This window comes from Canis lupus, chromosome 7, assembly GCF_011100685.1.
Source record: "Canis lupus familiaris isolate Mischka breed German Shepherd chromosome 7, alternate assembly UU_Cfam_GSD_1.0, whole genome shotgun sequence".
NCBI lineage: Eukaryota > Metazoa > Chordata > Mammalia > Carnivora > Canidae > Canis > Canis lupus.
In genome coordinates, this window is record NC_049228.1 from 5,853,866 (window position 1) to 5,867,989 (window position 14,124).

The following is a 14,124-nucleotide window of genomic DNA, read 5'->3' on the forward strand; positions in this document are numbered from 1 at the left end:
TGGCAGCTCCTTCCACAAGCCCCCCTTCTTGCACTTCTCTCCTTCCAGACCCAGTCAGCAGGTAGCCGGCTGTTCTCTTGGTTCTCCTTAACTCACTTTCCCAAGCAGAGGATGACTCGGATCTCGTCGGGTGGACTGGAGCAGGGGGCACGGGAGGCCCCCTGGGTGCTAGGGCTGAAACGTGGTCAATGCTTGCAGGGCTGGGGGGAGGCACTCCCAGGAAATGGTCACCTCTCTGGCTGCCTTGGAGACCTGCAGATCCCCGCCACCCCTGGTTCTTTGTGTTGTACTGGGGAGAATAGGTCACGTCCCGGTGCGTGCTCCCAGGAGTCCCCAAAACTGTCTTGGCAGACCGTGTCAGGCACACACACACGTGTGCACAGCCCACCTGGCCTACCTGATCCAGCTCTGGGCAAAGAGAAAACCAGAAGTAGAACCTAGGGAAGAGTCGGGAAGTCGAAACCCTGCATCTTATTTTGGGCTCAGCCACATGCTGGTGGTGTGATTGGAGCTCCCCAACTTCCCCTCTGGCACTGTGGCTTCCCCATCAGGAACTCGGTGGCCCTAAAGCATAACCCCCCTGCCTCCCTGTCCTGCGTGGGGAAGGACTGGCCAGGAGGGGCCCACGGCCCAGCTCAGCACTAACGACGATGAGAGCAGTAATCGCACCTTCTGAAACTCGCGTCACATCATGTGCTTTAAACTTACACCCCCCCCCCCCCGCCGTGAAATAATAACACGAGAAGAATATACCAATAATGAGAACTAGGGCTTCTCGTCTGAAGGGACTCAGCAGGAGCACTGGCCTGGGCTCGGAACACACGTGTCCCGGTTCGGGCTCTGCCTCTGACTTGCCAAATGACCTTGGCCACGTTGCTTCCTCCTCTAGGCCTGCAGTTGTTTCCTCTGCTAAATGGGAGGACTGGGCCACGTGGTCCTCAAGGCTTCTGCAGTCCTGGGAGTCTGGGCTCGGGTGAGCACGGCCTCTGATTCCCGGGGCTGCTCTAACACATCGCTGTAGCTCCAGCCGCTTGAAACCGCAGAAACGTGTTCTCGGTTCTGGAGACCCAAAGTCAGAATCAAGGTGGACAGAGCTGTGCTCCCACCGGAGGCTCTGGGGGAGAAGCTCCCCACTCCCGCCTCCCCCAGCTTCCGGCTGCTGTGGGATCCCCAGGGCAGCCTTTGGCTCCTGGCTGTATCACCCCAGTCTTGTTCTTGTGCTCACGTTGCCTTCCGCATGTGGCCTCAGCTGTTTCTCTGCTCTCTTTTACAAGGACACCTGTGATGGTGTGTAGGGTCCATTCGGATAATCCAGGATGACCTCCTCATCTCAAGTCCCTAGACTGAATCATATCTGCAAAGACCCTTTTCCCAAATAAGGTAACATTTACAGATTCCAGGGATCAGGGGGGTGACTGTGTCTTTGGGGGGCCACTTTGGAGCCTACTGCAAGCATCTACAGTGCCCATGACCAGTTTGGGTGAGGTCCAGGGAGATTCCAGAAGTGTGCATCCGTGTTCTCCAAGGCTGTATGCTCTAACTGAGGAGGCACGACCCCACACACCGCTGCCAAGGAGCAACACCAGCTGGGCGGTAGCCAGCATGGAGAGGCAGGCCGGCTTGGGGATAGCTCACGGGACCCAGAATGCCAGTTTCATATCCAAGCCCTGGCACCTGCTGGCCCCAGGGGACCCTCGACAAGTTCCATAGGGTCTTTGGACCTTCGTTTTCTCATGTATAAAATGGGGCGAATTACACTTACCCTGTGTATTTGTTACAAATACTAAGTATATTTATTATGTGCAGGGGCTGGCATCACGTAGGTGCTGAGGATTCAGCTTCAAACGAATGGGGCAGCCTAGGCTCTCAGAACAAAGAGTGGTTCCCGCTGATCGAGGAGGAACCAAGGGCAGAGAAGTGGCATGATTTGCCCACGTTGCCCCGATGAGGCAATGACATAGACCGGTCAAGCACCAGGGTCCTCCAGCATTAGGAAGTTTCTTCCACTTCCCAAAGCCTCTACTCTCCAGATGGATCTTTTGAATTGTGCTTCCACGGGTGGCAACAGACTTCGATTTGCACCTTCAGTGCATTCAGGGAAGACTGGAGAGGACCAAGGATAGACGCCTGTGCAGGTCCAACCCTACGGGCTGGTGTTATCAGCTGGATGCTCCAAGTCCCTGGGTTGACCCCATAGAGAAGGGGAGGCCCAAGCTGTGGGCTCCTTCCCCAGACGTCCCCTGCTCTCCTGGCATTCTGGTGTCCCTCGCTGCGGATGGCGCTTATGAATGCAGCATTTGCCAGCCCAGCGAGATAAGAGCGGACAGATGAAGCAGCCTATCACTGCTGTTTACTGCCCATTCTCTGCTCCCATGTGCAGATCTTTGGCTGAGTCAATGTTTAACCCCATCTGGAGTCAATGTTTAATCCCAGGCCAGCCAGCCCCAAAATCCGGCATTCCTCAGCAAACCAATCATACAGAGTCATTTCAATGTCAATCACTGAAAAATAGAATTGTGACAGTGAACCCACCAAAGCTAAACATCAAGCCCCTCTCCCCCTCTTTGGGATTGTCATGTCTAAGCAGCCCTCCCCTCACCAGCAGCAGGTAACATTCTGGCAATTCCTGGGCCTAGCTGTCCTCGATGGGCAGGAACACAGCATGTGCTCTTCCTGTCCTGGGCGGTTCCCCCCCACACCACAAGCCCCGGAATAGGGACTATTACCCTTGGTGCTTAGCTGAGTGCTGCTGGCTGGGAGGGTGGGTCCTAGTGTGGTCGTGCCAGGAGTCCCCCTGTGGAAGTGGGCGCTCCAATAGTCTAGTTGGTTGGGCTCAGGTAGGCTTTGGGGGAGTTCTCGAGCCCAGACGTATGTTCGGAGGCCTGAACCTCTTCCCAGGTGAGCTTCCCTGTTAGGGAGTAGGTGGGGTGGGGAGGAGGAGATTAGCTATAAATACTCTGTATTTGCCTGGCTATTGGGTGATTTCATAGAGGCTCCCCAGGCTGTTCTTAAGGAGCTGGGAGCATGACATCTGTGACTGGCCAGCGTCATGTCAATGGCAAGAACAACCTCTGTGAGGGACAAGCCGGAGGATGGCCAGCTGGGTGGTGGATACGTGGAGAGCGGGAAGGAAGGTGGTTCTGGTCACTGGAGAGTGTTGGGGAAGGCAGCTTCCTGCACAAAATACGCATGAGAGCCTCAGAGCTCTTCTTTCTCCTATGCACACTCACTGAGCCACCTCGTTCTCCCTGACTACCTGCCTCCCTGTGTCGTGGCCCAGATGTCCAACCCCTCACCTGTTTCCCTAATTCTGTTCACTCCCAATCAGAGAGTGAAAACAACAGTTCCTCAGAGGCTCCTGGGGCGGGGAAGGGGGGGGGGTGTCTTCATCATTTGGGTGGTGGGGCAATGAAGGCAGAAACTGTAGTCGGAGTGTCTTGCCCCGAGGAACCTGCTGTGAAGAGCAAGGGGTAGTGAAGCCGGGCTGGAAAGTTGGCCATGGTCCAAAGGCTGTCTCAGTTTCCCCGGGGCCAATCCCAGGGCCCCAGAGACTTTCATTCTCTGCTTCTGAGAGGCAGGAACAAATGAACAAATCTTTTCAGAGGTTACCAAACTGCTCTCACTGCTCTCTTGGCCTCTCCCACCTCCAGACCCTGGCCAGGGAGGGGCGGAAGGAGGAAGATTTTTAGAGCAGACATCCAAAGTCAACAGGCAGGGTGTCAGGTAACAGGGCCCAGCCCCTCTCATAAGCCACTGGGGTCCTCCTGTGGACTTGCAGTTTCCTTGTTCCTGGTCCGAGCCTGGCCTTCAGCCCACCGTTTGCCTGTCGGCCACTGGAAAAATATCCTCGGAGATCCCCTGCAGCCCATGCCCATCGGAGCCTTAACATTCCCATCTGTGCAATGGTGTACAATCCGCTTTTTTCTGGTGCTGTATACCATGATTAATTTTGTAGTTGTCTGCACTGCACAGGTGGTGTAGTGTGCTGGCAAAATGAAGAGCTTAGGCCCGTTGCATTCACTCACCAGTCTGTCCTTCCAATGCCAGGCTCTGAAGAAGCAAAACTCCCCGATGTCCTCTCCCTGAACTCTCTTGTCCAAAGTGCAACGTCTACACTTGCGGGGCAACTTGGAAAATGCCTTTGGTCATGGTAGTCCGGGCTCTCCTCCTCTTAGCTAAGATACTCAGGGTTGGGGAGGCAGGAATTTACAACATTAGGGAGAGAAGTGGCCCTTTTTTGACCTTCTAGACTCAGAGCAGAGCTGATAGATCTAGATCAAGTCAGCAAATAAGCAAAGGTTGGGAACTCGGACAGAGGTTAGAAACGGTGGAACACAGAAGAGGCCAGATGCTAACCAAGGAATGTGTGTCTTCAATAAAATGGGACCAGGGTGGGAAATAATGGCCCTACTGGCCTCGTGCCTCAGTGTCCCTGATTTCTACATGCCTCCAGAAGTGTGGCATAGTGTCCCTTCCTGCCTCTCTGCTGCCCTTCTGGGCTTCAGCCGACCCCTCGGAGAGCAGGTAGCGGGGTGACCATTCATCCTCCTGCTGATAGTGAAGGGAGCACGCCAGAAGGCCAGCACCCGAGAGCCAAGTTGCATCCCTTCCTGGGGAGGGGAGAGCTTGGTGGTGCTGGACCCTGCCAGAGGGCCAGATTTCCTTGTGTGTCGAATCTCCATTTCCATTCAACATTTGTCAAGCTCTTAGCCCTAGAGTATCCATCCCAGTGGAAAATAATCACACGATTCACGTCTACTTGGCTGAAGTGCATTACAGATCATTCCATGGAAATACTTTCTTCTTCGAGTCTGACTGAAACTGGTTTTAAGCTGATTCTGAATTTCCCAGACCACACTGGCTGCTGGAGGAGAGGAAGAAACCCCCCAAAATCTTAGTGGAGAACAGTGACAAGTTGGGGGGGAGGAGGGGGTCAAGCATTTGCCCCGGGTCACCTGCGATGGATAGATATCCTCGCAAGGAGTTAAGGATCTGAGCTCTATTAGCACAAGGCCGGTGAGACCTCGGGGTAGTGACCAAATATTTAGCTCCCAGTTCCAGCTCCCTGAACTTTTATACTTCATTTAGCCAGAATAGGAATAAGCCAGTTGGGTGACCAAAGAAAACAAGTTACTGGAAATGATTATAAAACCTTCTACACACAGGCCTAACAGAGGAAAACAAAGAAGGCTCTAGAACGCTAAACAGGAAAGGACCTGATGAGATGCCAGGGCAATGACCCAAGTGCGGAGGAAGAGGGCAGTGTGGGGGTCAAGGATTTAACCATGGAGGTAGACGGCTTTGTGTTCAGTTCTTGGCTTGCCCTCTCCCTGGGAGTGTAGCTGGCTTCAGTGTTTGCATGTGTAAAGCGAGAATCATCAGACCTGCCTGACGGAAATGTTGCGTCCAATGCAATGTGAAAACCGAGGGTAGGGGCTGCTGTGTGGAGCTGCTAAAGCAAGAAGCCTGCAGCATGAAGAGTTGCGCCCTTGCAGGGAGGATCTGTTCGATCTCAGGAAAGTCCGTGCTCCCTGCATCTTGGATTAGAAATCTCCATGGAGAAGGACAAACATTATATGGTTTCATTCATTTGGGGAATATAAAAAATAGTGACAGGGAATAAAGGGGAAAGGAGTGAAAATGAGTGGGAAATATCAGAAGGGGAGACAGAACATGAGAGACTCCAAACTCTGGGAAACGAACTAGGGGTGGGGGAAGGGGAGGTGGGCGGAGGGTGGGGTGACTAGGTGACAGGCACTGAGGGGGGCACTTGAAGGGATGAGCACTGGGAGTTATTCTGTATGTTGGCGAAGTGAACACCAATAAAAAATAAATTATTCCCTTCAAAAAAAAAAAGAAAAAAGAAAAAAAGAAATCTCCATAAAGACTTCTCTCATTGCAACCTAGTGATGGATGTTTCCCTGCCCCGCGTGACAGTGATGCGACTAGCCTGCTAGCTGGGGATAGAAAATGAAAAATAAAAATAAAAAAATTAAAATGAAAAAAAAAAAAAGAAAATGAAAAACAAATCACAGACAATCCCAAGTTGGTCTACTTCGTCTGTTTGACTCCTGCCCCACTCCAGGCACCAGTTAGGCCATAAAGGAGAGCAGTAAAGACTTGGGCTGCCCCCATTTCCTTCCAGGGGAGAGTTTGACTCACATCTTATCTCTGCCCAGCTCCCAACCGTAGGCCCTGAGACTAATCTTGGCTCTGCTCTGACGCTTTGAACTTGTACTGGCTCTTCCTCCTGGCAGGCCTCAGCTTCCCTAAAGCACCCTGACGTGGCAGCCGGTTCTACTTCCAGAAGTCACCCCTGACTCCGGCCACTTGGGCAACACCCTTGCCAGGTGGGTCCCCTCCTTCCCCAAGATGAGATAGTCGGGCAGGGCACCCTAGCTGCTGGACCCCAAGAGAAAGTGTTACAGGACTCGGGAGGAAGGAGAGGTCCCCTGAGAAGGGTGGCCAGGGGGAGGCTGGGAAGCTTATGAGGAAGAGTGGGGTCTGATCCTTGACATGCGAGCGGGAACAGAAGGTCTTGTATGCTCTTGTGGCTTAGTTCAGGGATCGGGATTGGCAAATCATGGCTCTAGAGCCAGATCCAGCCTGACACCTGTCTCTGTAAGTAAAACCGTGTTGGCTCCCAGCCAGAGTCCTTCCTTCACGTGTTGCCCCTGGTTGCTTTGGTGCTACGTCGGCAGAGCTGCGTAGCTGCGACAGAGTCTGCTTGTTCTACAAAGTCTAAAGTATTTACCATCAGGTCCTCTACGTAAAAAAGTTTGCAGGCCCCTGATCTCAGTGCATCCAGCTTTCCCAAGCAGAGCGATCTGAGGAACCCGGTCCGGTGAGGTTGCTCCACCAAGACGGGGGAAACAGTCATGGTGCCTCCACACCCCAGGGCTAGTCACAATGCCCCTTAGTGTATTAGGGCCTCCAAAAAAATCATACACAGAAGAACCTTTTTACTGTTCAACAAGCATGTCCCAAACCTGTTTGATCTCCCGAAACTTTTTTTTTTTTACCTCTTCACAATCTTGAGAAGCTAGCATTCTGTGGACGCCCCTGGTAAACACTAGTTGGGTGGAATGACCCTGTACCGCCTGAGTTCTCAGCCTGACCCTGCCTCTAATGGGCCAAGTGACCTTGGCTGTATTACATACACCCCGGGGCCAGCTTCCTCATTGGTTGAATGCGGTAGTGTGGCTGTCCTATCTCGGCCTCTTGCAGGTTTTTCGGGTAGGTCACTGCGATAGCGTTCATGAAAATGATCTGGAGCAAGATGACTGTGGTGTCATTGATTTTTTTTTTATTTTTTATTAGTTTGGCTTCGATACACTGTTTAGCAATGGCAAAGTGAGGAAAGCACAAGATCAAGGTTATGAGGTCCCTTTTCTGATCCTTGCTCAAGTACCCACTGGGTTTAACCAAATTCTTTTCCCCACAGGGCCTCAGTTACTTCCCCTAGACTCTAAGGATCTATTAGCTCTGAAAGTCTACAATCCATTTGGCTAGATACATTCAACGCCCCCCACCCCTTATCCAAAAAAATGGGGTCTCTCTCACCAACCTTAAAGACCAAACTGCCATGATTTTCTGTGGACAGTGTCTGTGCTCGGTACCAGCTGTGAGGAGGTATTAATGAAGGGTTTCTACTGTGGCTGACAGCATGGGAGGAGGCAGGGCTGATTCTTCTGGAAATGTCGACCCGACAATTCTGAACTCGATATCAGAGTCTTTCTTCTCTTTCTCTTCCAAGGCTCAAAGGCTGCTTTGCCCAAACATGAAGCTTAGACAGCTGATTAACAGATTTGACAAAATAAAAGAGCCGTGGGACCAAGGGTAGAGGGCAAGTTCCCCAATAGGCATGGGATGAAATGGTCATAAAGCAGAATCCACATAAAATTCCTTCTGGCCACCTTTTCTGTTAACACCTCCCTCCCCCTAAAATGACCATGTCTCAGCTTTATCAACAGTCCTTGATATCAAAGATTTATAAGCAGTTGAACAAGTGGAGCTTTATGAACAAGGTGAGGATCTACTGAAAAACACCCTCCTCATCCATGAATTTAGGAAAACCCCAGAAAATTTTGCCTGGGTCAAAGGTCTAGAGCGTAGTGAGTGAGGGCTCCTGGGGAGGAATGATTTGAGGAATAGGGGTTGTTCTTTTTGGTTTCCATGGAGAAAGCACCTGCTGGTGGAGTCAACCAGGGGAACTTCCAAGTGTGGGGGGCTCAGAGTATCTCAGAGGCCACTGAGCCCATGCCCTCCGGTCAGCCCTCCAGTCACAAATATTTACTGGGACCCCCACTGACTTGGAAGTTGTCTGGGGACATAGTGAGGCGGATCCAACATAATTACTGCTCTAAAGGAGCTTAGGATGTACTTGAGAAGGCAGCCTCGTGTACATGAATATGATTAAATGTGTGCAGCAGGTCGAGTGCTAGCAGACCTCAGGAAAGAGGGCAGCTAGCGAGGGCTAGGAGTGATGCCTAAGATGTCACAGCAATTGGCAGCCTCTTCTATTATCAAATCCCCAGGTATGGAAATCCCACTTTCCCCTGGGGACCACCACCAGGGTTTAATAAATCCTTTCTTGAAGCCTCTTTTGAGTCAAGCATCACCTTTGGCTGTGGGAAATGCTTGCCCTTCCTAGGCCCAGGGATGGCTAGCCCCTGCCTCCCCAGATGGAGCCCCAGCTCCATTAGCTCCCCTTCATGCAGGTGGAGGAAGGATGAGAAAAGGCTGAAGTTACGGTGTTTGGTCCTGGTTCTCCTCCCATGGTGACTGAGCAGCTTACTCTTCTATTCCTCGGGGTCCGGGGTGCCTCTCCGGGACTGTCAGACTGGCCTGGGGAGGACAGTCACCCCGGAGCATCTTCCTTTCTATGAGAGGCAGCTGGTCTGGCTGGAGGCTCAGTTCCAGGAAATATGTCATCTGAATCAAGGTGACCCCTGCAGTCCTCTCTGTCTCCTGAGCTGCACACATACAGAGGATGCTGTGAGGGGACTGGGGACTGAATTCGATTCCCTGGGAACCCCAACCCCCAACCCCCACAGACTTTGGGAAACTCCTGACACCAGAAGAGTTGCAATTGAACCCTTAGATTGAAAGGGGTTGGGCCAAGACCTTTGGGGTCCTGGGTGTGATCAACTTAGCCTCTTGCACTTGCTCCCAGAAATCTCACCCTCTCTTCAGAAGCGCTAAACACCATAGAGCCCTCATTTTTACGAGTATTTAAAACTGGGCTGGAAGAGATGCCCAGCTAGACTGTGTAGGGGACGCAAGTGCTGTCTGCTCCCATATCTGATCCCAGCCCTGCTGCTTGCTCTTGTGGCACACATGCCTACCAGTAGCATGTGTCTTGCCATCCCCTGAAGAGCTTCTCCTTCAGCCCTGGGAGGTCGCTGAGGCATACGTACAGAGATGATTTCCCCATTTTATTGATAAACCAGGAGTGGTTCAGTGGCTCAGACGAGAATTTAGCATTTCTACATCCAGAGGTCCTGGCATCAACCCTGACCCCACCCAGTCCCAAGGTGTCAGATGGGACCAAGCACTCCCTGCACCCCCACCCCCACCCCGGGGGGCTACTGCAACTCAACTCACTCATCCTCTTTCTCCGGAGCTTCTTTTGCAATAGGCCAAGAGCCACAAGCGTAACGGGGAACAGCATAGATACCGGAATCAGGATCCAAGATTTGTTTTTCTCTCCTGGAGTAGCGCTGGAGTAGATGTAGCCAGTGAGTCGGGGGGGGGGGGGGGGAGTGGAAAGAGCACAGGGGAGTGGAGGTTGGAGTTGGATGGGAGACTGAAGGGCGTTTGACCCTCGCCGCTCACTTTACAGGTGAGAAGCTGAGGTGGGGGAGGTGGGCTGCCCTCATTCCCACAGCAGGTTAGTAGAAAAGCTGGGACCAGAACCCAGCCCTCAGGTTCCCAAGCCCTGCATCCCTGTCGCTACTGTCTTCCCTGCCTGGGTACGGGCCCCACCATGTGCCCCAGTGGGAAATAGCTGAGTGAGTCAGGGAATCTACCCTGGGCATTTGGCTCCACCACAATCTTTCCTTGTGGCTTCAGCAAGGACCTCCCATGTCTAGATTTTTTTGTTCCTCATCTTTTAAAAAAGTCCCAAAGGTTCCACCTAAATAGTCCGTTTTCCTAATGTTTAGATTTTACTTGAGAACCACATGAAAATACTCGGGGTTTCTTAGCAAGGACCCTTGAACAGGCAAGGGAGGGTCTGTGATTTTGATGGTCTTTGCCCTTCACTGTCCTGGGCTTACAAAGAGGAGTGAGCAGATGGAGGGGGGCACAGAGGTCAGCCCACAGAGGAGCATGCGGAAAGTGGGGCAGAGGCAGGGCCCCAGCCGAGACGAGGGTCTGGGAGTTTACCTCTTCATGGGGGACCCCTTGCCCCAGGGCCTCATGGACCCAGCAGCTGGGGCCTGGCTCGGTGTGGCTTGGGGATCGCTGTCTCCAGCAGGCCTGTCTAGGTCCCCTTGGGTGGTTCCTTCCTCGGATGCCATCTCTCTGCTGGTGGGGCCCAGGGTCCACACACCTGCAGCTGGAGCAGTTCCTTCAATGGAGCCCAGAGCTTGTGGCTCAGAAACAGTTGTTGCTTCTCGAAGGATTCCCTGCACCCATTTTTCGGAGACCAGAGTTGATGGCCTACGGGTCCCTGTGACCTTCGCAGCTACATCCGGGGCTGTTCTGACCCTCTCTGTTTCTTCCTCTGCTCCATCGGCCTCAGTAGTTGTCTCCCCCGCTTCCTCGCTGGGCCGAGCCCTGTTGGCTACCGAGCCTCTGGGGTCCCACACCCAAACATCTTCTGTTGTGTCGGACACGCCTCCGATCGCTGAAGCCGGACTCTCTGGAATAGGGACCGTTGCCCAGACAGAGGCCGCTCCCTGGCTGTCCGTCCCTAGAGCTCCTGCCCCTGTTGTTCCCAGGGTCTGCCTTCCCTCAGCTGTTGTTCCTGGAGTCCCAGCGACTCCGGCCCATCCTGTCCCCTGTCTTTCTATGGTCTGGGTGGCTCCTGGGGTCCATCCGTTGGCCACTGGTGATGCTGTTCCAAAGGATCCCGTGACGAGCTCAGTGGCAGCCGGAGTGGCCGTGGGGATGGAGCCGGAAGGGCCTGCGAACGGCAGGGGGACACCCCATGGGAAGGCTACCCCGGCTACCCGCAGGAGTCACCAAAGGGCGCCAGGCCTAACGTGTTCGCTCCGAGGAACGTGGCCTCACGAAGCAACAGCCTTTGCTCAATATATGGGATAGGATAAAAAAATTAGGGAAAACCAGGTGTCTTCTCTAGCCTGTTGCAAACATTGACGTGCTTTGGTCCTTCCTCCTCGTGTGGTGCCCACACATGCCCTCCCGAGCCGTCCGGCAGCCCCTGGGCCCCAGCCCACCACGTGGGGCTCTCGCCAGATGCTTAGGCAAGTGCGGTCCCAGGCACTGCCCCCTGCCTGCCATGCCCCCTCCCCGGGGCTGCCACCGCCTGGGCACCCTTCCGTGGACCGTGGGTCCCCAGCTCCAGGTCACTTCTCTGGAACCTTCCACGCAGAGCATGGACCTGGGAGGCGCCAGACGTCTGCTCAGGGGCCCGGTCTCAGGAAGAGCCTCTTCTGTGCTCGTGTCTCACCTGCTCTGCTTGTCTGAACAAAGAGACATCGTGAGCCCAAGCGGCCAAATTATCCGATTCACTCCCTTCTCGAGTCCTGTCCAAATACGCCTGCCACGAGCCGTGGGGGAGCTCGGGTGGGATGGCCCGCCTGCGTTCCTGCTGGGAAGGGTTGCTCAATATCTACCTTCCTTCTGAAGGTGATTTTTTTTCTGAAATGAAAGCCTGCTTCCTAGAGGTCTGGCCTTACCCCCAGCTTTTCCTCATCACTCCCCCCCCGGGGGGGGGGCAAAGCCCTCTTGGACCCGTGCAGCATCTCCTGCACCTGCCTTCCCTGCACTCTCTTCACCGGACTTGACCCGCCAGCCGTGAGCGCGTACCTGCAGAGACGGTCAGGTTCATGCTAAAGAAGAACATGTTGTTCGTGTTTCCAATGCCACAGCGGTAGCGCCCCACGTCATCCTGGGGACAGCTGGGCCAGCGTCACCACAAACAAGCTTCTCCGCGGGAAGTCAGCGAGAGCCACGCGGCCGCGGTAGCGCAGGTGAGTGTAGTGGGTGGTGGACACGATGGTGTGGCAGATGTGTGTCACGGGGCTTAGGCGACACCAGTACTTCCTGTCGTGCATGTTGATGGTCAAGGGGGCGTAGTGGCACCGGATGGTGACAGCTCCCCCAGGCTTCCCGGACACCAGCCTCGGGCCCTTCAATGCACCTGCAGCTGCAGGCAGAGAGAGGGGGAAAAAGTCAGAGGAAAGGGGGCGTTGAGTGTGGTCACCGTTTGGGGAGTCACGAGCTCCACGCTCTGCCAGGATGAGGGGACAGGTCGGAAAATGGCCTCATGAAAGTGAAGAAAGAAGAATCAATATGGACATGTCAGAGCTTAGCCCCTGGGTCCAGAGCACCCCAAGATATGGAATGGAGCTGCATCCAAGGCCCCATCTGAGACACAGAAATGCAAGGATACTCTTACCAGCTATTAGCCAGCACCTGTCCTGTGCCAGGTGCCAGGTGTGGTCACACAAGTCCACCCAGAGCCTGTGTCAACATGTGCAGGTCTGTGGTGGGTTTGCTGGACCGCAGAAGAGAGAGGGTACGCGGGAAAGGGAGGCTGGGCTGCTTTCCTCTGAGAGGGGAGGGTGCCCTACACACAAGAATCCCGGTCGCCCTGGGGGGCCGTCCCCAGACCCAGGATCGAAAAATGTTCGCTCCCGGCACTCTTCTGTAGAAATGTCACCATCACGTGCCCCCATCAAAGCACAGACTGGGACCATGTCTGCTCTGGCAAGTGGCATAAATCACGCCTGACCCAAGCTGTGGCCTGTCTACCGAATGGCACGAACTTGACCCGGTGTGGGCAGAAGCAAAGCTTGTCCTTTCACTGTCTCTTCATATTGGCTCTGCTCCTTCACGCATCTCAGGCATCCTTTTGGGGACAGTAGGTTCTGTCGTCTCACCCGGAGAGGAAAAAGTCTGGTCCGGCCTGAGAATGGCATCTCCAGGGCAGTGCAATGACCGGTTGCAACTCCAGGCTCTCCGCGCTCCTCCTTCCTCTGTTCAAAATCGCGGTGTAGGCCCCTCGGGGATCGCATACGGAGGGGCAGAGAGGAAGGTGGGGGAGAGAGTTGTGGGCTGTTCGCCTTGCTCTCTGGGTACACGCATGTCCAGGGCCCTTCCTGGGACTTTGGCCCCCCAGACTTTCCCATGCTCTCTGGCTGCTGTTCCTTTCTTGCAAGAAGTGCCTGTCCTGCTGGCCTTTGGGCCTCCTCCACCTCCACCAAACCTATGGCTTCTGGCCACCCGCCCTTCCTTTTGTGGTCATGGTCCCTTCTGGGGGGCCTTTGTGGTGGAGTCCCCATGCCAGCTCTTTTCGTAGGTGCCACATTTGGTCACAGGAAGCATAGTTTTGTCCTGCTGTCCAGAGAAGCTGGGACACGGGACAGCATGTTGCGTAGCTTTCTACAAGTTTCCTTCTCTTGCTGGACTGAACGTGAAGGGGGAAGTAAGCCCTCCTGTCTGTCTCCTGGGGGTGGGGAGGGGGCAGGTGGAGGAGAGCACAACACGCTGACATCTCTCTCCAAAACAGCTCTTACAGGGAGTGTGGCCACCCTCTCAGGATTCCTCAGATGGGGGGGGGGGGGGGCTGTTGCTCGCACAACCAGCTGTGCCATCTCTCCCCACAATCCTACACAGGCGGTTAAATATCTTGCTTTGGGATGTCGGTGCCTGGCATCTATCAATTTGTTCTATGTCTCTAGGGCCTCTGAAGCCAAGAAGGTTCAGTTTTTGTTTGTTTTTAAAGATTGTATTTCTTTGACACACACAGAGAGAGAGAGAGAGAGAGGGCACCAGTAGGGGGAAGGGCAGAGAGAGAGGGAGAAGTAGGCTCCCCACTGAGCAGGGAGCCCGAATTGGGGCTCAATCCTGGGACCCCAAGATCATGACCCAAGTCGAAGGTAGACATTCAACCTAACTGAGCTCTCCAGGCACCCCAAGAAGGCTCAGTTT

General features: G+C 54.1%; 1 protein-coding gene and 1 long non-coding RNA gene across 3 annotated transcripts in view; one reads left to right on the forward strand and one right to left on the reverse strand.

The window, feature by feature from the left end:
- Positions 1-14,124, forward strand: part of LOC119872487 — a 25,339-nt gene continuing 11,215 nt past the window's right edge. Inside the window, exons 1-3 of one of the 2 annotated variants that reach the window (XR_005361847.1) lie at positions 1-1,380; positions 6,258-6,350; positions 12,060-12,161. This is a non-coding gene — a long non-coding RNA (uncharacterized LOC119872487). Of the gene's footprint in view, positions 1,381-5,788; positions 6,351-12,059; positions 12,162-14,124 lie in introns of those variants that run through there. The other variant, XR_005361846.1, reaches the window with a different exon arrangement.
- Positions 7,300-14,124, reverse strand: part of FCAMR (Fc fragment of IgA and IgM receptor) — a 10,129-nt gene continuing 3,304 nt past the window's right edge. The window contains 5 exon segments of the mRNA XM_038541996.1: positions 7,300-8,975; positions 9,607-9,722; positions 10,390-11,131; positions 11,998-12,079; positions 12,081-12,337. Of these exon segments, the coding sequence (XP_038397924.1) occupies positions 8,794-8,975; positions 9,607-9,722; positions 10,390-11,131; positions 11,998-12,079; positions 12,081-12,337 (1,379 nt within the window). The 3' untranslated portion in view covers positions 7,300-8,793.